This window comes from Heterocephalus glaber, unplaced genomic scaffold (assembly GCF_053883595.1).
Source record: "Heterocephalus glaber isolate CG9 unplaced genomic scaffold, H.glaber_assembly_v1.0 deba00001497, whole genome shotgun sequence".
Classification (NCBI taxonomy): Eukaryota; Metazoa; Chordata; class Mammalia; order Rodentia; family Bathyergidae; genus Heterocephalus; species Heterocephalus glaber.
The window spans coordinates 63,610,578-63,636,965 of record NW_028258320.1 but is presented as its reverse complement, the minus strand read 5'-3'; the positions used below and the strand labels follow the sequence as shown (position 1 = coordinate 63,636,965).

The 26,388-nt window shown below is 34.1% G+C and overlaps 1 protein-coding gene across 3 annotated transcripts in view; it reads left to right on the top strand.

The window, feature by feature from the left end:
- The window catches only part of Wdr11 (WD repeat domain 11), a 55,851-nt gene that overhangs the window by 4,264 nt on the left and 25,199 nt on the right, over positions 1-26,388 (top strand). For 2 of the 3 annotated variants that reach the window (XR_002392667.2, XM_087185208.1), the window contains exons 3-13: positions 2,014-2,167; positions 3,445-3,618; positions 5,974-6,160; positions 8,534-8,699; positions 9,119-9,233; positions 11,118-11,313; positions 11,597-11,700; positions 14,734-14,910; positions 17,403-17,487; positions 24,708-24,814; positions 26,114-26,189. Coding sequence is in view for 2 of the 3 variants with exons in the window: in XM_087185208.1 (XP_087041334.1) it covers positions 2,014-2,167; positions 3,445-3,618; positions 5,974-6,160; positions 8,534-8,699; positions 9,119-9,233; positions 11,118-11,313; positions 11,597-11,700; positions 14,734-14,910; positions 17,403-17,487; positions 24,708-24,814; positions 26,114-26,189 (1,541 nt within the window). In the remaining variant the exon portion in view is untranslated. The remainder of the gene's footprint in view (positions 1-2,013; positions 2,168-3,444; positions 3,619-5,973; positions 6,161-8,533; positions 8,700-9,118; positions 9,234-11,117; positions 11,314-11,596; positions 11,701-14,733; positions 14,911-17,402; positions 17,488-24,707; positions 24,815-26,113; positions 26,190-26,388) is intronic. The other variant, XM_087185209.1, reaches the window with a different exon arrangement.

Below are 26,388 nucleotides of genomic sequence, written 5' to 3'. Positions count from 1 at the left end.
AAGGATGTAGAATACTGGTGGCAGTTTTGTTCTCTAGTAGTTGTCTTCTAGATTATATAATCTCTGATGAGAAATTCTCCTTTTGGTTTCTTTGTGTGCAGTTTTCTTTTCTTTTTTTTTTTCTTCCTTTGAGTATCTTCAAGATTTTCTCCTCATCTTCAGTTTTCAGCAGCTTGATTATGATGTTGAGGTGACTTCTTTTTCTTAAATATACATTTCTTGGAGTTTACATAAATGGAATTTATACACACACAGATGCATACACCATTTCTTGTCATTTAAGGTAGGTATAGTCTATAAAATCACTGTAAACACTGGATTAGTGAGTATGGAAACATTGTCTACTCCTAGCATTTAGGTTCCTATGAGCCTCTGGTCACAGCATTTTCATCAGCTGATTAACACATAACTTTGTTTTATATGTGTTTCTGTTTAAAGACAATTTATTTAATATATATTGCTGATTCATTAACATTGAATTCATGGCCAACAGCACATCCCTGAGCTAAGCTGTCATGCAAATTTTCTCTATAAGGCACATTAAACTTTTGCACTTAGGAAGAGTAGGCAACACTGGGCATGGGGCCATTTCAAACAAGGAAGTCACCAACAAAAAACACAAAGATGCAAGAAACACCATATGAAATAGATGTGAAATGGACACTTCTGTGCACTACGAGAGCTAAAATAAGAATGTTTCATTTGCCCTCAATTGAATATCTCAAATTTTTTACCACCCTGTGCTTGACTGGAAAAGTACTGAAAATACTAATTTTGAAATTACAAATAAATATTAGTGAGTAGGAAAACTCACATTTGCAGAATCTGCAAATAATGAGAATTGTCTATATAGTATACACACACATAACCATCCACACATTAAAATATATACATATGTGAACACATACATATAGACACACATGCATACATTGTATTAAAGTGATTTTTTCCTGAGGAGAGTGTTATGGTAAAACCTTAAGAGTTAGTAACATTGATGTTGGGGAAATTTTTGTTTGCATTTTTTTCATAAATAGTGTTAGTGTACTTTTCTACTGTAGCATTGTGTATGAGCATGCTTATGTATATGTATATGTTGATATGTATATGTGTGTTTAAAGATTTTATGGTATTTATTTATTAAACTAAGCACCATCTCTGAGCATTATACTAGTCTGGGACTAAAAACATGAACAGAGCCATTGTGATCTATCCTATAGAACTGATGGTCCATGGTTGATGATAAGTTAAAAAAAAAGTAAAATAACTACACACTGTATAATAAAATGCTTTAAAGAAAATAAACAGGGTACTGAGACAAAAGAAAGATAAGCAGTGTGTGACTTGTGTCTTACTCTGAGTATTCATTAGTCAAAGATTAAATCAGATTTGCCCTGAAGTTCTGGTAAAATTCTGTTTTAAAAATTCTAAATGTTTCTGGAGACATGAAGCATAGTTTTTTGGGGGGAGGAAAAAAATTATTTTAATGAAAGAGGCACAGCTTGAGTTTTTTATTTACTTTATTTCCTGTGCAAGTTTGTGTGTGTGTGTGTTTCTTTCTAAGTTGTCTCCTTTTAATTATGAGAATAAAATACAGAAAAATATTCTCCTTAGCAATTTTATGATTTTAAATGTTTTGTCACAATTACATTTACATTTACATGTAGTTACATTTTAAGATACTGTGGAGTTGTTTTCTGGTTTTTTTTTTTTACCAAATTCTTGTTATTTTTTACCAAAAGGCTGGCTTTTTAAAAAACTGAATTTCCAAAAATATTAAGGTTACACATCAATATTCACATTTTAAAGGCAGGGTCATTGTGATGTTTCCAAAAATATTTTAAATGCAATATTTTTAATACCATAAGTAATAAACATTTAATTTCAAAATGAGTTTCCATTTTATTCATGCCAAAATTTCAATAATATACATGTAATGTGGGCTCTAGTTGATGTTTTGTGATAATGATGTTTAGTTTTATCCATTTACTTGATCTCATTTCTTTTTAATACTAGGTTAAGTGGGCGAGGGAAAACTATCACCATAACATTGGCTCGCCATATTGCTTGCGCTTAGCATCTGCTGATGTCAGTGGGAAGATCATCGTTTGGGATGTGGCAGCAGGAGTTGCTCAGTGTGAGATCCAAGAGCACGCCAAGCCTATTCAGGGTGAGGAAAGTGTGCTCTGCTCAGAGCTTTTATTGATACACTTCCTCTGGGAGTGAACCAACCCCTCCCCACTGATTTCATTTCATCATTTCCAGTGTTAACTATTAAATGTTTTTAGTATTCTACAGATCTAAATCTAGCTTTCTTTTTCTTATCTGTACACTTCTGTGTATATTTCCTGAAATTGTGCTTTGGTAAAACTATCCGTCTTAGTCTAGCCTGCTGAGAAAATTAAGCCACTACAAACAGTCTGAAAGTCTAAGCTCTGGTATGACTAAACATTGTTAAAATGCTATTGTGAAGTAGCTGTCAGTGCTTGCTTTACATTAATAGAGATGAACAAAATTTTTATTCCCATTTTCATATAGATTGATCATTTCTTTTGTTACTCTCCTAGAAATAATATGATATTCTTTAGACACTAGTCTTTGAGAAGCTCTCTTGACTAAATGAATTTTTAAATGACAATTTTAAAAATATTTGTTTGAGGGGCCTGGGATTTAGCTCAGTGGTTCTGGTGCCTGCCTCACAAGCACAAGGACCCTGGTTTGATCCCCAGTACCAAAAAAATAAATATTTGTTTGAGTACTTACTATCTGCTAGGTACTAGGCTACATCTTTATTCTAGTTATTATTTTGAAAAACTGTGAAAAACTGCATTGTATTATTAAGTAATTCCACAAAATGTTGGAGGAGTGTGACATCTTAATCATGGCTGAGAGAGTCTTAGATATTGATTTTTATAGTGTTTTCTTTTTTCGTTCTTTTTTTTCTGTGCTGGGGAGGAACCCAGGGCCTTGTACGTGTTAGGTATGGGCTCTACCACTGAACCACACTCCCATCCCCTGATTTTTATACTTTTAAGTAGTGATTACCAGTAGAACAAGTTGTCTTTTGTTTTCTTTAGTTATATTTTAGATAATACTTGAGATTTTAACCAAAGAATTCATTAAAATTTTTTTTTGTTTTTATTTATATTTTTATTTTCAGATGGGAGTCTCACTAAATTGCCTAGGCTGGCTTCAAACTCCCAATTTTCCTGCCTCTCCCTCAGAAGTAGCTGAGATGACAGATATGCCACTGAACCCAGCACAGATAACTTATTTTCATACAAAATTATTTTTCCTCTTTAATCTTGAAAAAAACATGTATATCACATGGGAGAGGCTAATATTTTAAGGGTTATATTTAAATAAAATACCAAGTACCGAGGAAAAGTGAGCCAAATGTTTTGAAGTAGGTGCTTTCTGAGTTTTGCCTTTATCTGGCCTTTACAGATGTTCAGTGGCTATGGAATCAAGATGCTTCCCGAGATTTACTGCTTGCTATCCACCCACCAAATTACATTGTGCTCTGGAATGCAGATACTGGCACCAAACTGTGGAAGAAAAGCTATGCAGATAACATTCTTTCATTTTCTTTTGACCCCTTTGATCCCTCGCATTTAACTTGTAAGTCATGATTGCTTTTGGAATGAGTTGAATGAGGTACTAGTAATAATGCTCTATAGATACAGTACGCACATCTGTAATGTTAAAATGACTGAGAAATTGGAAAAGCACATCTTGCCCATATATCTGCAGGTCCTAAATTCTGTATCTTAACCCTATATTGTTTGCACATATCTTCATAGTTTAGAATTTAAGCCCAGTAAACTTTGCCTTTATTATGTTGAATTTGTGAATAGTATTAGTACAGCTGAGGACAGAAAGTTACTGTGATATTCAATTTCAGGCTTAATTAAATTTGATTTTCTGTGAACATTGAAAGAACTTGAATCAAGGGTTTCAATTAGTCTGTGATCAAATTAAGTTCTTGCTTTTAAAAAAAATATCCTAGGGGCTGGGGATTTAGCTCAGTGGTTCTGGCACCTGCCTTGCAAGCGTAAGGTCCCAAGTTCGATCCCCAGTACCAAAAATAAAAAATAAAAAAAAATCCTAATTAAGGCCACTCACTTTGAGTGCCCTGAACAGAAGCATGTAAAGAACAGAATAAGCCCATGGGGATTTTTTTTCCTTGTAGAGATGTTTTTTGCTAGTGTTTGAAACTTTTTTTTTTTGTACCAGGGATCGAACTTGGGACCTTGCGCTTGCAAGGCAGGCGGTGGAACCACTGAGCTAAATCCCCGGCCCTGTGTGTTTGATATTTTTGATGTTTTATTGATCAAGTGATCTAAAACTGAGGAGTTTTTTTAGACAGATATTTTTGTGGCTTATTTAGAAAATATTCTTTCTTCAGTTACCCAACAGATATTTGAGTTATTACTACTGTTTTGGGAACTGAGACAAAGATTTCTTCCTTCAAAGAGTTAACATTCTAGTGACAGAATCAGATTATAAACTATGAACTTAATTAATATGTTCTGATATATTAAGACGTATGATAAGTGATATAAAAAATAAAATACCATAAAGAGCATAGAGAGGAATGGGGGATCACACGGTCACGTATTAGATAGAATGGTTAAAGTTGGCTATATTTTGATGATAATCAGAAACTTGAAAGAGGTAGGGGAATTAGCTGTGGTCAGCTGTGGTTATTAGCTGGTTTTTACTTTTATTTTAGTTAAAATTCTAGCTTTTATCCATCAACACTTACGGAAGGTGTGTGTGTGTGTGTGTGTGTGTGTGTGTGTTTGCTCTGTGTTGAAGGAAGAAAAGTACAAGTAGAAGTTAAAACGGGAAACTTGACTACCAAAATAACTGCAATACAGTAGTGTGTTTGGGCCTTTGTATGTTAGTGTTTGTGTGAGTTTGTGCAGACATACACCTTCGCACTCATCAGTTTGCTGACATGAATGCTCTGCTGTGGAAACACAGAGGAAATCTGGCTTAGAGCAGGCAGGGAGAGGAGGCATCACAAAAGAAGGGAAGGCAGGGGGTCCTTGAAGGATGAGTCCTGAGACCTGAAAAAGAAACAAGGCTTTAGGCTAACTTGATTATGTCAGCTCTACATTTCTGTGACTGAAAACACTATATTTCAAAGCATCTGTTGCCCTAACCTTTTTATTCAGAGTGAGCTCAGGTTGTCATAATCCTGAATGCTTCTTTGGTCTCTGTGCCTACGGCAGCCTCACTAAGTGCTGGGACTCAGGGTGGATGAGGTTTTCCTGCCTTGTATCCCAGTAGCAAGTCAGCCTGGTATTGAGGGAGATTATTTTTTCAGTTATCAAAAGATAATTTATACTGCTAAATATGATGTTGAAATATATTTATTTCATGGACACTTAATAAGCCTTTATTGGCAGTCTCTTTCAATATAATGGGAAAAGAATACTCTTTCTTCATCCTGAGGTTCAGTCTGATGCTTGAAAAGGAAAAGAAAATATATTTAGATTGAGTAGTTCATGATAATCCTGAAAAGTTTAATGTCATCAAATCAAATGTTTGAACTTTTAATTGTGATATGCAGAACCTCTTACGTAAGAAATATTTTTTTCTTCCTGTATGAATCTTATATTCTGAAAAGTGTATTTTGAAATTATGAGCTAAGAGTAAAGGTTTTTAATGAAAGTCTATGCATGGACTTTACTGGCAAGACAAACATTTATTCTTTCTGCCAATAACCTTCTAGTATCATTTTAATATGAGATGTAATTTAGAATTCTGAACTTAGAAACTTTTGAATTCTAGTGGACCACTTGTTTCTCTTCAACTTGGACAGTATTCCCATCATATTCTGACTGTGTAACATTGCCACTTCTGCATTGTTAAAATTATCATTATCTTGTTCTCAAATTGTATTGGAATAAAACTCTATGCTAACTTGATTAAATTTTAATCAGAGTTTTGCTTCTCTCAATATAGTGCTTACCAGTGAGGGCATTGTATTCATCTCAGACTTCTCTCCATCCAAGCCTCCCTCAGGCCCCGGGAAAAAAGTGTACATCTCTAGCCCACATTCCAGCCCAGCTCATAACAAGCTGGCTGCAGCCACAGGAGCCAAGAAGGCTCTTAATAAAGTGAAAATTTTAATTACTCAAGAGAAACCTAGGTAAGTTAACAAGTGTAAGACTAACAACATTCATCTATTTCATATGAAATCATCATTTTTGAAGTTATACCAAGATAAATCTCATCTTTTCTCATTTCCAATTTTAAATTTATTAGAGGAAAAATATTCTTTTATCTTCTCTTTTAGGAGATTCATTTATTTAACATAGTCCCTTTGCTTCCACTGTCTGCTTAAACTCTCCCACTGAATTTCATAGAGTACAATTTTTCACTTCTGATTTTTCGTACTGAAAATATAAGATGATTATAAAGTTGTGGTCATTGAATACATAAAAAATTAAAAAGCAAAAGCTGGATTTTCATTTCAGTACATTTTCTTGATTTAAGTTCTGTGCAGTCTTATTAGCCAGTAAAATATAGGTATCTTTCTTATGTAGGTGAAGATGTTTCCTATCCTACTGAAGAACCAGGTTCTGGGATTAGCCGTAGTTGTGTGACTCTGAATAGATTCCCTTAATCTTGTGCAAATTTTAGTCTCCCATCTCTAAAGTAGGGCTTTAAAGTATTTCATAGGATTGTTATAAAAATTAACAGATATAGTAACATAAGTAATGTACTTACTGTAGTGGTTGATACTTTGTAACCACTCGTTTAGAAAATATGAGCTATTACTGTTTAAGGAATTGCAACTGAATGAAATTTCAAGTAACTAATTTATGCTTTAGAAATAGATTTCCGTCTTTCCTACTGCTACCATATTTTTACTGCTTGGGCTTTTTTTTTTCCCTTTAAAATAGCTTTTATCTTTAACATGCTCAGATTATTCTAACTAGACTTGTGGATAATTACTTAACATATATGGTAAAAAACAAATTATATTACAAATATATTCTGAATTTGTGGATAAATATTACTTTCATATATTAAGCCCTGGTTAAATTTACTAGTTAATTTATTTCCTACTCTGCTAATTTATGAATGATTCTTAAGTATCTTTCTAGACTTTTCTATATTTCGTGCATTCCCTATCATAAATAATTACTTGGCAGGAGGAATAGTTTTAAAGTTTATGACTGTTACGTTTTCTGTTATGTGAGTTATGTGTGCGTCTTGAATTATATGTACATTATTTATCCCTTCAAATAGAATTGGTCTAGGTACTTTCATTATCCATTAAATCATGTACTCTTATTTCAGCCCTGGGTAGAAGTATCTTCCCCCCACCCCCCTTTTTTGAGACAAGGTCTCATTATATACTTCAGGCTGACCTTGAACTCATTATGTAGCCCAGGCTGGCCTCAAATTTGCGGCAATCTTCCTGCCTCAGCCTCCTGAGTCCTGGGATTACAGGGGTGTGCCACCATGCCCAGCATCTTTCCCATTTCATAGATGAGGAAACCTTAGTCCTATATTGTTTTAAATTCACTACTCAAGCTTACTGAAGTAGGAGATGACAGTCAGAATTTTAGTACAATACAAATCCTTCTGGTTTTCTGAACTATTTTAAATATCAAAACTTTTCAATAAAACTACTATGTAAAAATAAAATAGTGCTGGGTTGGGGATGTAGCTCAGCAGTGTAGCTCCTTCCTGGCAAGCACAAGGCCCTGAGTTTGACTCCTGTACCAAAAAAAAAAAAGAAAATAGTGCTTTACTATGTCTATTTATATTGAAATATGTTTTATATAAAAGGTTGTAATTAAATAGATGCACTGATCACAAGTTGCTAAAATGAATTTTTGTCTCTAATTGTTTTTTACAATCCTTCTAATATTTACACAAAAGGAACTGGTATTATATAAATGAGTTCAGTACCCTAATTTGTTTGAAAAGAGATTTAAGACAACTTGAAAGTGAGTGAGGTCGGTTGAGGATGTCGCTCAGTGGTACATTTCTTGCCTAGCATGTATGTGTTAGGACCTGAGTTCAATCCCCAGCACTGCCAAAAAAAAAAAAAAAAAAAGTGAAGGTCAGGAAGGTGACTTACTATTGGTCCTAAAGATCCAGTCATTTGATAAGTTCAGTAATTCTGGTGCCGTGGTTCTAGCTTCCCTAAATGTTTATGTTTTAATCCTGAGTCTTAATTTCAACAGTCTGGGCTTTTGTTTGCAAAATAAAAATCAAATAAAACTATCTTACAAATGTTGGTATAGTATTGTCACTTGTTTCACAATAATTATATCAGACATTTAGAAACAATGGTATCTACTCAGTATTGTCATAATTTGGATTCTGGTTCTTAGTAGAAATCCAAGTTTTAAATGCTAACCCATGTTGCTCATTTCAGGAAATAGTTGTACATTCTCACTGACAGCTTTTATGTGGAGAGTACAAAATTAAATCCTTTATTAAGTCTTTTTGATGTAAATTAAATACTGATATTGATACCAATTTATCTTGATACTTTTTTCAGTGCTGAATTCATAACTCTCAATGATTGTCTCCAGTTGGCATACCTGCCTTCAAAAAGGAATCACATGTTGTTGCTCTATCCTCGAGAGATTTTAATCCTTGACCTTGAGGTGAATCAAACAGTGGGTGTAATTGCAATAGAACGAACAGGAGTTCCATTTCTGCAGGTATCTACAGTTTACAAATTACATCTCTGAAAGTTATTATGAATTTTGTTTAGAGAAAAACTGTAATCTTGCAAAAGTGATTAGTTCCACTTTTTAGTTTATTGAAGGAATAATGGTGATATTTTGTATTTCTTATTTTTCTGCACTTTTAATTGGTTTGGTTTGCCCTACAGATTCTTCTCATTGATCCTGAGATGTTTGCTAACCTATTTAAGTTACATGGATAAAGATAGGGTTTTTTTAGAATTAGTCATGGATTTTTAAAATGTTCATTTTGTTTTAAAGCTTTGGGATTATGTGTATATTTTCATTTGTTTCTTTTTTTGCCTGTATTTTCTAAATACAAGTTTTTAAGTTTCACAGTATGTACTTCAATAATCTATTGTGTTTTTAAAAATAAATATGTCACCTTTTTAAAGGTAATACCCTGCTTTCAGCGTGATGGCTTATTTTGCCTACATGAAAATGGTTGCATAACCTTACGTGTTAGAAGATCTTATAATACCATTGTGACTACTTCAAATGACGAACCAGGTGGGTTTAGATCATACAGTGATGTTAATTATATTTTTCTTCAGAATTATTTTATAAAGCTTCTTGTGGCAAATGCCAGCCAAAGCAATTCTTGCCTTAAGGAAGTGTTAGAATATGGTTATAACTTGAGGCATAAAAAGTACAAGCCCAGTATAAACAGCATATGAGCCATAGCTGGGTTCTAGAGCTTGGTCCCTCTAGTTGTTGGCAGCTCATGTAGTTACTTGACAACTTACTTCCTTGTGGTTGTTGAACTGAAGTTCTGTTTCCTTGCTGTAACTCAGATCTAGTCTTTGCTCATAGAGGCCACCTGTAATTCATGTGGCAATCTTATAACATGACAGCTCACTTCTTCAAGATTTGTAGGAGACTCAGACAGTTAACATAGAGTTTATATAAGGAATGATGGAAAAATATAGTGAACGTTTAAATTTTTAAAAATTATTACAATAAAAAGACATATTGCCATTAATCTCCCTCTAAATACTCCCCTTTGCTTTCAACTTATCCCACCATTCTTGCTGCTTTCTGAAGCAGTTGGAAGTCCTCTTTTGTGAGTGTTTTTAGTTGCGCTGTCATGCTGTCTCGATGTCCTGAATCAGTTCAAAACATTTACCTTTCATGGTCATTTTGACTCAGGAAAAGCCAAAAGTTGCATGGTGCTAGTTCTAGTAAATAAAGTGGATGAGGACACATCATAATGTTTTTATGAGCCTGCCTTTACATTGGATGGCACTCAGCACCAAGCATTTAGTGTATTTTTCATCACACTATGTAAAGATATGAAAGAGGACTTTCAGAACTGCTTCAGAAAGTGGCAAGAACGATTGAATGAGTGTGTTTGGAAATGAGGGGAAATATTTTAGAGGAAGATTAATGACAATGTGTCTTTTACTGTAACAAATGTTTTAAAATTTAAACATTCAGTGTATATTTTGATTATACATTGTGTAGTGTAATCTAGTCAAGGGCTTGACTCTTCAACAGTCTTTCCCATATTCTGTTGATAGAAGCAAGTTAGAGGTTCTGCCTGCCCTTAAGGAGAGGGGCTCATACAAAAGCATGACTCACTGGTAGACACCATGGGCTGTGACTCACAAGGGCTATCAATTTAACTGGTGAAATACACAGTGATGTTGGTACATGACTGAGATTGAGTGATAAAGCAATAAAGAAATATTTTCTCACATTGAGAAAAAAGTACAAGCCCAAGATCAATCTTTTAATGTTAACAACAGTGTACCTCGTATATATACAACATAGAGACTGATATTTTGTAATTCATTCTTGATTGTGTCCATGGACAAAAGTAGATGTTACCCTTTTTAAATCTTATTTCCGATCCAAGTCCAAACTTGTGTACCTTTAGCATTATACCCCCTTGACTTTTCTGCTTCAGGGGTGTCCCTTGTAAATGTTAGTAAGTCTCCAGGGCATTGAACTGTCTGATGAGTGTTATTTTTGGAGAATAGAAATGATGTTTTTGTGAAATGATGCTATGTAAAGGGAAAGCAATTTTCACATCTTCCATAAAGAATAGGTATTTTCAGATTACTGTAGACCACTAGTAGTCTACAGTACACTTTTGATAGTCTGTAGTGTACTATTCATTGCTTAACCAACTATCACTGGTGATCTTTTTTCAAAGTATTTTATTTTAAAAATATTTAAAAATAGGATATCTTCATTGTAGTTGTTTTAGAGATTAAAGTTGTATGCAGTCATTAGGTGAATTATTTTTATATTTGAAGAAATTAGTAATTATAAAAGGTGAAGTTATTAAGAGTTTTCACTAGTAAAGGAATAATTTCCTTTTACTTGAGGTTTTATTTATGTTGCAACAAATAAAAGTGATTTTGATACTTAAAATAATTTTATGTTAAGATCCAGATCCTGTTCAGGAGCTTACCTATGATTTACGAAGCCAGTGTGATGCAATCAGGGTGACAAAAACTGTCCGTCCCTTCAGTATGGTATGCTGTCCTGTCAATGAGAATTCGGCTGCTCTCATAGTGAGTGATGGCAGGGTCATGATATGGGAACTCAGATCTGCTGTGTGCAGTCGAAATTCAAGAAACAGGTAAATGGCCAATGGGATTGTATTTTTGTTTTCTGTTACCTTTTTTTTTTTGGTAATTTTCCAAAATTATATAAAAATAGGACCATTTTTCTATAAAAATATTTGAAATAGGTAATTAAGGATTTAGATTATTATATAATTATATAAACCTACCAGAGCTCTTTGACCTATGGCAAAGATTAATAAAAGTAAAATACCATGATCTGGAATTAATAATTTGGGTTTTTCATATGGAATGCTGGTTTTAAATATGTGAAACCATCTAATTATTATGTCTTCACAGTAGTTCTGGAGTGTCACCTTTGTATTCACCAATGTCTTTCTGTGGAATTCCTGTAGGAGTACTACAAAATAAACTTCCAGATCTTTCCCTAGATAATATGATTGGTAAGGTTTTTTTTCTTCTTTTTTCTCTAACTTTCATGTTGCATATTTTTTTTAAAAGGAAAAATTTTTTTTTTTTTTTTGGTACTGGGGAATCGAACTCGGGTCCTTGCGCTTGCGCAGCAGGCGGCGAAACCACTGAGCCAAATCCCCGGCCCCTAAAAGGAAAAATTAATAGAGTCACTGACTTGCAATTCTGATAAAGTCAAAGTTAAAAGTTGAGAAAATAAAATGGAGAATTATTCTTTCTTAAATAAATCAGAAAGGTGTGAAATATTTAAGTATGAAAGTGCCTAAAGTGGCATAGATAGCCATTATGGTTGTTGGGACTAGAAAATGTTCATTCCTGAGAAACTGATTGAAATGAAACATGATAGCAGGCAACTGGATTCTGGATTTAGAAGTCTTGCTGAGCAGCACCCACCTCCTCAGGTCCTACAGCTCACTGGCCCCTTGGCTAGGAATTAAATGCATGCCTTTTCTCTCTTCCTTTCTGATGCTCCTAATTCAAAATTTAACTCAAGTGTTGCTTCCTGTAATCTCTTCGGCATAATTTCAGTGTAGCCTCAAAGAGTTATCAGCTATTTTGTAATTGTGTAGTTTTTTTAAACTTTTCTTTCCTCCAACAAATTATATACTCTACAAAGGTGGGACGGTGTTTGATTCAATTTTGTATCCTTAAGCACTCTGCACAGAGCCTTATGTAGTATAGATGTGTAGTTAATATTGGCTAGAAGAATAAAATAGCTGAGAAATATAAGAAAAATTATTTTAACTTTGTGGTATGAACTTTTAAAATTTCTTGACTGGGGATTCAGCATATATTTGTTTCAGATAGAATATTCATTTATTTAATTATGGGCCTATATATATATTGAAGAATGAAGATTTCTGACTCCAAGTATTATGCAAGTTAAAACTATAAGACTTTGTAAATATGCTAAATAATTTTGACATCAAATTCTTTTGAAATTGTATGGTTTATAAAGTTTATTCTTCCATAGTGAAATTGAGAATGATATTATTGAGTGGGTGTTTTGTTTAAATGCTATAAGGTATTATATTAAATACAAACAGCATTACTTTAATTGTATTAATGAAATGACATTGAGTACTTGATTCTGCCTTAACTGCTATTATAAATATCCTACATAATATCTCACTCCAACCCTGTAAAGTAGATGATATTATCTCCATTTAATATATATGAGGACTGTGGCCCAGAGCGATTCAAAAACTTGTCCCAAACCACACCCTAGCACTAGATGGAAGAACCAAAATGGGATCCCAGTCCCCAAGCCTCTGGGGCTGGCTCCACGGTGTGGTCTCCAGTTCTGGCTGCACCACTGTCATTTGGGGCAAGACCAGGACCTTGCAGGGCCTTGATTTTGTCATGATTCCCACCAGCTATAGAATTCTTTGCTTAGTGACACCAACCTTTATATCTAAAATTCCATCTACCATCCAGACATAAATCCATATGGGGAAATTGGACATTTACTAATTTTGCAGAATTCATTTTATCAGTAACACAATTTTCTGAGTTAATTGACCTTGTTTGTTTTTAATATAAAATATTAAAGTGAAAAGAATTATAAATACACATGAACAGAACTAACCAGTAATCATAATCCTGTAGGAGTTTGAAGTTTTATGCTAGTTAAGTATCTAAGTGATATAAATTACAATATTTAAGAAACAAAAGGATACGGATTGTATAGCAGTTCTTGAGAATGCAGCTGATTTAAAAGTATTAAACAAATAAAGCTTTATCACTTGAAAACATTTTAATTAAAACTTTTAATTAAACTTTTAATTTGAAATTCACTGTGTACTTGGAGATAATTGAAAGCAATTCAGTTAAATACAGAGGCTGATTTATATTCATTGGATAATGGCAGCTGCTTTTTAAGGCCTAATCTGCCATACCTTGTGAATTACCTCTTAAGGAAAACACTTGAAAAATGTGGCAGTTCCCAGGTGTCAGCTCTAAGCCAGTAGTGTTGGTATACATCGTACCTACCTGTTGAACTTTCCTTTCCTTAACATCCCATTTGTTGTTACTAAGTAAGTGCATATCCATTGTATTGCCAATCTAAGGAATCATTTTATTTGGATTAAATTGATTGCTTTTTCTATTTATTTTAAAGATTTTAAAATAATATTATTACTAGAAGGCTTTATAGCCTCAAAGGATTATATTCATAGCCCCATCACCCACTTGCCTTTCCCAGCATATACATGTTTGTGTATGTTGTCTATGTATTCGCGTGTATTCTTTATTATGTATTTTTGGCAAGTCAATCCCAATATTCGATAGTAGTTTATAGGAAAAAGTGTATACCTTTTTAGGTGAACAGTCTTGATTTTACTGTACTCGTTATATTCACATTTTCTTAGAATGGTTTTTATTGGAATCATCTTTTTAATTTGAGGCTTTATAACCTAAGTACAAACAATTTGAAAATAATATGATTGAACTCTTATTAGTGACTTTATATATATTGTATTAATAATTTTATAGATTACATATTTGTATTTATAATATTTAATTATGAGCTTATACTTTATAACTTCATTGACACATTAAAGCTTCATATTAGGTATCTTAAATGAGTTTTTACGTTGACTTTAGAGTGCCTCATATTAAAAAATAGCGCTTTACAAAGGTAGCAAGATGGGACTATTTTGTAGCATCCCACTCCACAGGAAGTTTTCTCTATCCCAGGTTCTCTTGATGTGTTCTGAATTCTGTTTAGGACCCTCATACCAGGAATTTTCGCTGAAACTATTTCTTAGAAGACCTAGCTTCTGAATTCTGGATAGCAGTACTATGTAATAATCTATCCTTTGAAGTGTAAGCTGATGTGAGTTAAGTTCCACAGCCAAGTGCAGAGCCAAGGGCAGAGCTGCTAGCTGCAGCCTCTAGAGTGCTACATCACATCTTTGCTTCCAGAACTGTCTCCACTAAAAAGTTTCTTTAAGTTTTAAGGTCAGCATACTTTATAATTAATATATCTTTTTTATATAAATTAGGGCAAAGTGCAATTGCTGGGGAAGAACATCCCAAAGGCTCTATTCTGCAGGAAGTACACCTGAAATTCCTGCTAACAGGATTGCTTTCAGGACTGCCCTCCCCACAGTTCGCCATCCGTATGTGCCCACCTCTGACTACAAAAAACATCAGGATGTATCAGCCACTGCTTGCTGTTGGTGAGGATTTGACCTGCTGTTTTTGTAAAACTCTTAAGATGTTTAGTTTTCAAATTTCTCGCAAATCCTTTATTTTCTTTAAGGATGGTTTTAAAAGATAAACAGGTTAAGTGAAGTTGTCTAAATACTCACCTTGAAACTTCTCCCTTCCTTCCTTTCTTTCTCTCTCTCTTTCGCCCTTCCTTTCTTCCTTCCTTCCTTCCTTTCTTTCTTCCTTTCTTTCTTTCTTTTTCTCTTTTTCTCCTTTTACTCCAGGTGCCTTATTTTTGATCTCACTACAGTTCATCCACCTGAGACTACACCATCAAGTCTCTGGTAGTATCAATGCCTCTCTGAAACATCAAGGGATAGTCCCTGTATGATGAGAATCCAGGACTCCTTGTCTGTTTATAGATCAGCCCAGTGCTTACTATTTTGTATTGAGTCTTTGTTAAGTAATAATGTAGCCAGAGTTAATTATGGTAATTTAATGATAGGAGTCATCTTCATTTGCTAGGAATTGTGTATTAATCATTGTTTAAAGAGACTTTGATTTCCATAAAATCAAATTTGCTTTTTGGCTTGAAATTTCAGGTTTTTATTTTATAAACAGAAAAATACGTCTGGGCTTCAACTTGCTGTCACATTTATTCGTAGTAACAGGATGAACCCAGTTTCATTTACAGAGAAAATGAGGGGAAAAAACCCTTCCATATGTAAAGTTAAGTTAAAATACATTTTTCCAAAAATTAAAAAAAAATTTTTTTAAACAATTAACATTTTATCTTATGATACTGTAGGTTGACTTCTTTCTTCCCAAGTCTTATAAACATGTGACTTGTGATTCCTTTTCTTCTTTTCTAAATTAAAACCTGGCCATGTGTTTTGTGGCCAGTGTGTCTTATGTGGCTTAACAGCTAACTTGTGAGTACTAATGGCTTCTTTGGGTATTTTCTTTTGTTTTTTTGTGGCTATCTTTTGAAAGTTATTTGAATTTGAATATTAAATAACTTTTGTGTACATGTGTCCAGATTTATATAAATGCAAAGTGTTTAATTTTTGCTTTAGAAACCATTCATACTTAACATTTTATAGAGATTTTAACTAGGACTAATCAATGTTCATTACATGTACATGTATGTACAGTGTCAATATACCTAATTTGTCAATTGGAATTTTATCAATTTTTTGGAAAATTATTTCTTGTTACAGCTATATAAGAACTATGTCAAGTTCTGAGAGTTCCATTGTTGAATATGTCATACTATACTAGCATACAGTGAATGTCATCATTTATTAAACTTAGTATAACAAAGTAAAAACAAAAAATATAAAATAAATGCCTGCAGTGCTGCACTGTCACTAGGGATGATAAGCAGAGTTCGGCTATGGAATAACTTCTAGCTGTGTCCTTAGAGGGTTAGATCATAGGTGCAGCATCATCAAAACTTACAGAATGTAGAAATCATTTGACTATTAGGAAGTTTGATAATTGAAAAATTTCAGTATTCAGCTGCTGTGTACTGAAAGTTATTATTATGAAATAGTTGATAAATATAGGCAATCATATGGTATTTTTTTCTAGAATAGTTATGTAGAAGATTTCTAGAGCTTTATTCAGCAAATAAGAGTGGAATTTACTTCCATTCTATTGCTTTGTTGGATACATTAATTCTTTAATATACATTAAGAAAATGATTGTTCAATTATACTTTTTGTGTTTCTCGTTTAATTTATAAAAACACTTTAGAGGCTAAAACTTGTTCAAGAATGTCCATGTCTTTTTCTCTGTAGTTGTACTGTCTGAGACCACAGAAAGCTTTAGAAGCAAGGATAACAAATACTAACTAACCAAGTTAATACTAGTTAACCCAATATTTACTGTCTGTGAAATGCTGTGCTTTGCATAATTTTCTCATTTAATTGCTAATAAATGGATTTTCTTTTATTCTTGTCTAAAAGAGGTAAAAACATAGATTTAGTGTTGGCCAAGTAACTTACCCAAGAATATAGAGCCAGACCTTGAACTCAGGCTTTAACTACAAAAACACATTTAACCACCATGCCTTACTATCTTGTCATGATTTATTTAACATGAGGCAGAACAAAAATAACTTTGTCAAAAAACAAAACAAAAGATCTAGTTAATGAGCTTTGTTAGGTTATGGTTTATGAGGACCAGCAATAATAAACATTCTCCCATAAACATAACTCCCATGTATAGAAAAGCTTAAGGAAGTGCTACTTGAAATAGTTATGTGTACCAGTTTAGTCCTTTAAAATCTTTTTGTGGAAATCTATCCCTAGAGTTGGCAAAATTTCAGTGTACATGCAACTAGGCCCATTTTTGATATAGAAGAGGTCAGAGAAATGCATTTTGTAAGCAAAAGTTGGGTCACTTTCATAGAAGATAAATGTGAAATGATTAAAATTTTGAGAAGAGACTTGTTGCTTGTTGGAAAGAATTGAAATAATCACTAAATTAGTACTCTTCTGTTCCATTATTTTGGTAGGTACAAGTAATGGTTCTGTCCTGGTGTATCACCTCACCAGTGGCCTGCTGCACAAGGAATTAAGCATCCACTCATGCGAAGTAAAGTGAGTATGCCCTTGTGACTTTGAGATTAAAAACATAGGAAGTATCAGAAAAAAATTCCTATTGGACTGCTGCATCGAATACTTTATAATGCTGTCTCCAGCAGTGATTATTTGAAAAGTTTGAATAATAAATATTCATGTCCAGCTAATAGCTGTGTTAATCAAGAAGAGTACTAACTGCTTGCTTTGTAAACTACATAAGAAATGAAATCTTTTATTGCTGCCTGTTATTTATTTCTCCTGAGGTCCAAGTTACTTTTTCATCCAAAATCACTGTGTCGCCTTGTTTAGGAGTTATTTTCCAGTTTGATGAAGATTGATCATTAGGATTGCTAATGACAAACTTGAATAAAGTCATTTTAATTATTAACTAACCATATTCTTTTGTATAGACACCATCAGAAAAGGCAAAAAATTGTATAGCATTTATTCTTTAATTTTGCGTGATCTGGGTATGAATGCTGCATTTGCATATATGTATGAGAGAAGCCTAAAATGACAGAAAAGTGCCTCTTGTTTCTGCTTTAAAATGTGTGCATACCTGCTCCATAACATTATTCTGCTGAATGCAAGGCTGTTTTCCTCTTTTGCCTTATCAGTGATAGGTTATAGTTACATAACAATATGATATCAGTTTCCAGTATTTTTCAGTGATCTTTAAATGAAAATATAAGAAAAGCCATTTTCTTTTTCTTTTTTTTTCTTTTTTTTTTGGTACCAGTAATCGAACTCAGTACCTTGCGCTTGCGAGGCAGTTGGCGGAACCACTGAGCTAAATCCCCGGCCCGAAAGGGCATTTTCTGTCTTCTGTACATTATATAATCATAGGTCTCGTGTATATCAAGATTCTTAGTGAACCTTTAGTGAATGCACTACTCTAAATGCATTTTCTGGATACAGAAGAGTTAATCCTTTGAGAATCACAGCTTTTGTATTGGAAATCCCTGAAGGCTTACATTGCTTTATTCTTTCAAGTGAATTGTTTTGTAATGTTTGGTGCCTGTTTATTGCCACCTTATGCTGTACTTCTCCAGTATCTTCAGAAATACGTTTACAAAGAGTGGTAATGTCTTCAAAAGCATTACACTTTAGGGGTACTGCAACAAAGATATCTCTTCAGCTTCTTCTAGGCTTTTATCTTCTTTCTCCTTTGAAACAGAATCTGCAGCTTTCCACTCTGGTACGCACTTCCTCCAGTAGTTGTTGCTGCCACTGTTCATATCTTCTCTCTCCATTTCTTTCCTGTCTACATTTCTGTCCTTGATATTTCCTTCACCCTTGCCATTCCTACGTGGTGTCTTCTTTTATGGCTAACACCAACCAGTCAGAACTCTTCATTTAATCAGTATTGTCCCAAGGATTATGTTAATACTTTGCATGCATCACTTCACTGAATCCCCATTATACTGCTAATGGGTAGGTTTCAGAGCTTGAGCTCTTACAGTACATGTGCAAGATCTATTAAAAATGTCCGTAGATCAGTAGGAATCATGGTGACAATAAAAATAAAAATAGTACCTGAGCCAAGATTCATGCTAAGAATTTAACACATGCTTCTGGAAAATCAAGCACATTGTCCTTTTGTTTTTGAGTACTGAAACCTTCAATAGCTAGTTTATCAGCAAAGTATTAGTGTTAAGTAAGATTTGTTAACCTGAGTCAGTCAGGTTGTAGATGTCACTACTGTATTTATGATTGAGTAACACTCCAGTTGTTTATAAAATGTGAATTGGATACCTAGCACTCTAAGGGATGTGCTACTCGCACAGATTAGCATTGTGAATGATCGATCATACACAAGTGTTCCATTTTGCATATGAATTTCCATTTTTTAATTCCCATTTTGAAGATAACTCATTTTATATTCAGAGATGCTACTCAAGAGGATGCTAAAATCCTGCTGTCTTTGTGTTTCAATTAATGTAGTTTTAGTACTACAATTAAAAGCCATTATGAAGATTTCACAGATGTGTTATAAAAAATTCAGAACTGATTAGCAATAAACCCAACACATTCTAGACTTTTATACACAAATTAAGGCTAACTTTTAGAAAGTTGTTTTTTTCCCTTGTACATGAATCTTGTGGATATATGTGGCCAGGGGCTATGTAACTACAGATAGATACAGGTGCTCGTGTGTGTGTGTGTGTGTGTGTGTGTGTGTGTGTGTGTGTGTGTGTGTGCACGTGTTTTAAAAACCATGATGTTTTAACTAGTGATACATATATCTATTAAGCATCTTCTAAACAAAGACTTTGATGCTTATAATTTAGTGAACGATACGTAGAAGTAAACAAAGTGGAGTGGTACATGTTAATATTCTTAGATTATTAGTTTGTGTCTTTTTTTATAGGCTGAATTTAAAATGATATAGCCTGATACTATTTTGGATGTCAAAAATTATTAATAGTATTTTGTTTGACTATTAGACCATTGTTTGACCCAGTATTGCTTTGATTAGATTATTTGTAGAAAGTAAAATGATCTCTGTTTTGTCAGTCTATAAATTTGCAGAAGAATCTTAAAGCTTTAAGACTTTTCAGAAGTGTGGGTCCCCCGCTAACCGTCCATGTTGAGAGTGGCCTCTGTGGTGTACTCAGTAGATGGACAACAGGCCGAGTGTGGGAACCCATGAGAGTGAGAACCCCGGATACCTGCTGATAAATTCAGAAGTTACAGTTGTTCAGTGGTTAGGAATCTGGAAAATAAAAAGAAATTCTAGAACAGAAAATGAGCTGCTGTTCTAGTCTTTTAGAGCCCTAAGATGTAGTTAAACCTAGACAACAATATTCTAATCCTGAGGGAAGTAGAGCTTAGCTATGTTTGACAAGAATTTTCATTCTTCTGAGTAATAATCCCCTCCTTATCTAATCCACTTTGAAGTTCAACTTGATTTTTATTTTCTTCAGTAGGAATGGTATATTTAAGCTGCTGCTGTAATGTTCAAAGGCAACATGCTCATAGTATAGATTACAGAACATAAGCACCCACCTCATATTCTGTTATATCCTGTACTGCAGGACATCTTAAATAGAGGGGACACATTTCTGTGAATATGCATGACACTAAAACACAAGGAGGAGTGCTGGGCTTTTCTTGGACATCATTCATTTACTCTAACAAAATTCCTGAGTGCTATCACATGCTTGGGGAGATGTGACATGGTACCTACCTCCTTTCAAAGAGAGTGCAATCTAACAATGTTTCTCAGTCACTTACTGTGTTGTCTCAGTAGTACAGGCTTAGGTTCAAACCCTATTTGCCCTTTGAGTCTCAGCTCTAATAGTTTCTCCAGGAAGTCCTGCCTACCCCCTGAGACCAGATTATGGGAGACTCTCAAACAGCTCCTATTAAAATCTGAATCAGTCTGTTTTGTCATAGATAATACAGAATGTACTTCCATAAAGTCTCTTCTCTGCTAGAGTGCAAGCTTCAGAAGGACTCGTTTATGGTTGTATTCCACCCAGTGCTTAAAAAGTCATGAGCTTATACTTGGTGCTTAACCAATATATTTTTGAAAATAGGGAGGGATAAAAAAAAAAAAAGAAAAGAAAATAGGGAGGGATAGAAGGACAGAATTCCTAGCGTCTAGAGATGGTGATGCCAATTGGTTAATTTGGATTGCTAGCAGCAGTGTTAGTAGGGAAAAAGGTCCTAACCGGGCCAGGCCTTAACGTTTCAAGGAACTGACAACACACCTTGATTCTTTGTGCCTGACAGAAGATTTCAGACAAGTCATGTAGGGCATTGTATAGAGAATAGATGGAGTTTATTGGAAAAATGATAGATTTTTTTCAGAGAGAGAAAGAGAATACACTTTCAGGGATGAAGGTGAGCAGTGTCCAAAATGGCAGTTGTACTGAATGAGGTCTCAGATTACATTTACTGTGTATTATTAACTGGGTCTTTTAAGTAATCCTTTCTTTTTTCTGAAGTCTTGTACAAATAAAATGAACTATGTTTACCTATTTCAGAGAGAAGTAGCTCCCTGTTTACTCCTTAGGGGATGTCTTCCTTTAGTTTGTTTTGTGACCTTGAGGGGTTTTTTTTTTTTAACCCCTCACACGTCTGAACTTTTTACAGGCCTGGACCTTAGCTCATTCAGAGGATGTTACAATCTCTTGAGCTGAAGTTTCCAACTACAAGCTCGTGTGGATTTTATTGGTAGCTAGTAATTAGAAAGCAGAAAAAAAATACATCTTGTTTGCATTTGTTATCCCACAGCTGCCTGTCTCCAGGCCTGCTAATCTAATCTTATGACTAACAACAAGACTTGGAGGGTGAGCCTTAGGATTTCTGTGGACAGACAGAGCTGACTGAATCTAAAAGACTTACAGAGATTAGAATATGACACAAATGACTCTGCTCTTCTGCTGTTTACTCTAATTAGAAAAATTAGTGGTTACTGTTACCTGTTATGAAAAGCAAAAAGAAACAAGAGGAAGGAGCTTTTCTAGTGAATAATTAACCAAATTCTACAGTATTCATTGTGGTTGTGATTTGAGTTTAGTGAATCAGGAGGGCTGATGAAGAAAATAAGGCTTTCGTTAGCTCTCAAAATAAGAATAATAATCATGATGATAGTAATTACCAATACATATCTGTAGCACTTATGATAGGATCAGTACTTGTGTTTGCACTATTTTCCTTGCATCACAAAGAAACTGAGATGCAGAGATTCCAGAGCTAGTTAGTGCTAGAACCAGGACCTAACTCCGGTAATATTTGAAGAGTGAAGAGAGCAATCAAAGTATGGATATTACCTAGAGTAGGGATCCTGTTAATAACCAGGTCACACAGTAGGTGAGCACCTTTATCACAGTAGGGAGTGAAGCTTTGTCTGTATTTACAGCCACTCTCCATCTCTTGTATTACCATTTGAGCTCCTCCTGTCAATCAACATCGACTTTAGATTCTCACGGGAGCATGCCTCCTACTGTGAACTACACATGCTAGAGATGCCCATGCCTTTGAATTATCCTGAAAACATATTTCCCCACTCCCTCGATCCACCTATCCCTATGCATGGAATAACTGTCTTCCAGAAAAAGGTGGAGACCACTGACCCAGAGAACTGACTTTTAAGCAGCCATTAGTGTATGTGTCTCAACACATAGACTATATGTTGAAAGAGTCATAATGCTTGATGACTACACCAGTGGCCTTCTGTTGGAAATAGTGCTTTTAGTTCTTTTTGGGTTACGTTTGTCCCTCTGCAAAAGACACGTAGGAGTGTACAAATGGATTAAGTGACCAAGATTCTTTGAGCTAAAATAGCAGACAAGGTTCAGATGACTGCCTGGTGAGCTCAGTCAGGTAGGGTGAAGCAAATGGCTGGATGATATGTAAAGCCACATAAAGGAATTTAGATATGATACGTGAATCCATTTTATATGCTTGGACAAATTAGAGAGGCAGTCCTTCATGTTAAGTGTAGAAGTTCTATGCAGATCAGTGCAAAAATGGAGAAAGTAGATCTGGGATCACTAAACATTTTCTGTCAAAGACCTTGTTTTAGTTACTTTTCTCATTGCTGAGACAAAATACCCAACACCCAAAGTTAATGAAGGAAAGGTTTATTTGGCTCACAGTTTGTAGAGGTTTCAGTCCATAGTCAGCTGGCTCCAAGTCATGGTGACATGGCGGACAAGCATCTCAGAGGAGAAACAGTTCATGATGGACAGGAGGTAGCGAGCAAGCAAGAAAACCAACAAGTAACCTTAGCAGCTTTTTTCTGCCCCTTTTTATATTATCTCTAGGCTGCAGGGATTAAGGTGGTGCCAAACTAATCAGTGGACTGATTTAGTGATCACACACACTTAGTCCCAACATCACACACTCTAGATTCAGCCACCTCTGAAAAAGCCCCCACCTATGACTGCATGAGGCTTTGGGGACATCTAGACACAAGCCATAACAGACTTGATAGTAAATATTTTAGGCTTAGAATTTTAGGTCACAAAACCACTGCCATAACAGCTTAGCCCTTGCATTATAGAGTAGCCGTGGACAATATGTGTTTTTTTTAAATGGCTGTCTTATAAATGCTGATGAGCAACTACATATTAATAGAACCAAGGTTTAGCTTTCCTTTTCAGCCAGCCTCTACTCCGTGTAAGCAATACTTGTAACTCCAAGGAGTCTGTTGTCCTGAGCCCCTTTCACTTTTCCATTCTTATACATTGTGATGGTGTACACTGTCCAATTTTGTTAGTGGAAAAAAGATGTGTCATCACCTACTGTCACATCCCTTGTTAATGGAATTCCAAGGGTTTTCAGTTTATGGGTGGCTGTCTGGTCAGACATGTCTTTCTTTTTGAGACTTGCTTTGTGCTTTTCTCTAATTGGTATCCCGTTTGGAGCTTTCATCTACTTCCAGATCTAACAGCTCAGTTCATATTCTTTACTTTAAGAATTTCTGCTTCCTCAAGGGCAAGGAGTGAGGAGGACAGAAAGGGGAAATAAGAAGAAGAAAAATATGCCATGTTTAGGAACCTAATAACTGCACTGTAAACACTATATGCCATAACATGAGCTAAGACAAATGATATCAACAAGAATGAAAAAGGGAATAGGGGGACTGGAGGAGGAGAGGGGAAGTGAGGGAATGGGATTTAAAAAAAGAAACAAGGCCTGGGGATTTAGCTCAGTGGTTCTGCCGCCTGTCTGAAAAGCGCAAGGATCCAAGTTTGATCCTCAGTACCAAAAAGAGAGAGAGAGAGAGAGAGAGAGAGAGAGAAACAAGCTGTAATATGTACATACACTCCTCCCCAGGATAATTATAAACTGCATGAATTGCAAACATATAGTAATTTTTTAAAAAAGAATTTCTGTTTCCTAATCAACTAGGAATGTTGATAAAATTCCTAAACTTTAAGCTGAAAATATTTTAAGCTCACAATGTTTCTGTAGTACTTTTTTTCAAAAGCAGTTAGAATTCATAGAAATTGTTGTGATAATGACTTTTCCTAACCAAATGTGAATTTCCCTGTCATTGTAATGATGGTATGAATCCTGATAACTGCTGTCTGGTCATCACATTAGGAGATAGTAGTAATTAGAAATAATTTTCTGTGTTTTAGAAATATGTGGTGATATAGTCTCAATAAAAGGTAATATTTTAAAGTATGTGATAAAATTAGGTCTTAAGAAAACCTTTTTTTTCAAATAAACTTTTCAAACAAGAAAAGATATTAAATTAATATTTGTTTATTTTCCAGGGGTATTGAATGGACAAGTTTGACAGGTTTTCTTTCCTTTGCTACCTCAACACCAAACAATATGGGTTTAGTGAGAAATGAACTCCAGCTGGTTGATCTTCCAACAGGTTTGTGTATTTAGACTGGTAAGAGATTCAAAATAATTTTATCATATTGATCAAAGATTCTGCTGTTTATAAAAGTATTCCAAGTACTTTCTTTCACCTTGGAGTCTTTCTTATATTCTGTATTTACATATCCATTTTTTGTTCTATAATAATTACCCTAGAAAAGTCTTAGCATTGTTTGTATGGAAATATTAACACAGATAGGTGCTAAAATGGATGACATTAGCCTGAACAGATAGATTCATAAAAAATATGATAACTCAGTCTATTTAAGTACATTGTTATATATAAACAAAAGATCAATTTTAAAATAATTCTTTGTAGTTAGACTTTTAGAGTCTGTTTAAAGTTTGAACCTTTATAGGAAGCTCTTAAAAGCCTTATAGATTAAGGGTGGTTTTTAAATGTTCAAATTTAGAGCACGTGTTAGTCTCTGGCTAACTAAATAGGGAAACTTAATTTAGGAGTTTGAAGGCTTCAATAGAATATATTTCAGTAAAATAACTTCTTCAGAATTATTTAAAATTTATAACCCAGTGAGTTTCAAAATAAAGAAATTGAAAATATAAAAGGGTGACAATTTCAAATAACAGACAGTGGATTCCATTTGATGGCATTTAGCAGAAAGACATTTAGTTATCTTTGAACTGACTGTATTCTCTTTTATTCACTGTGAATAAAAATAAAAGATATTAAAATATATTTGTTCAGATATAAGGTAGAATTTATCTTTTTATTCATAGAAAAACATTTTCCTTCTTTGGGTAGGAAACTAATTCTTGTACAGCATGCATAAACATTGTAGTCATTGTTTCCTAATGTCAGTGTATAGGGATATTTTGGTAGGAACATGTTCAAAATACTTTAGGTAGTATTTGGCACATGGGACAGAAAATCCTAGATACCTGTATCAAGAGTTTTTTCCAAACTAGTTAGTATTTGGAAATATGGGAATGTTTTATCTTTCTTTAAATATATAAGTAGTTTTTACAGTGGATAATTGCTTTACCATAGACATCTTAAAATTTAGAAAATGACATCTCTAAATTTCTAAAATTGAGTTATGGGATTTAGGAAACTACAAGAAATGAAAATGCATTTTATAAAACATTTAAATATAAGCAATATATTATTATTAACTTGTATTTTGAGAATTTTTAAAAATTATCACAAACAGCTTAGAAGTAAATGTAATAGTGATTAAGAGGGTAAAAAATAAGACTAATCAAATTACATTGATATGGCTTCTTGTTTCTTATGTGTTTTTTTTCACATTTTCTTTCATATTTGTAATTAAAGGTAGGAGCATTGCTTTTCGTGGTGAACGAGGCAATGACGAATCACCCATCGAAATGATTAAAGTATCTCATTTGAAGTAAGTGTCAACCTAAAGAAATCTATGGTGTTACCGTAATGGAATCTCATGACTTAAAAAAAGAAAATTAAGATGATGGAAATATGCAAACAGTTTCTTAATAATAGCAAATGATGATATGCAGCTATATTAAAGCAAATATCTAACTACAAAATTAAATTGGTATCACTTTTATCTCACTTCTAAAAAGGAGTAAGTA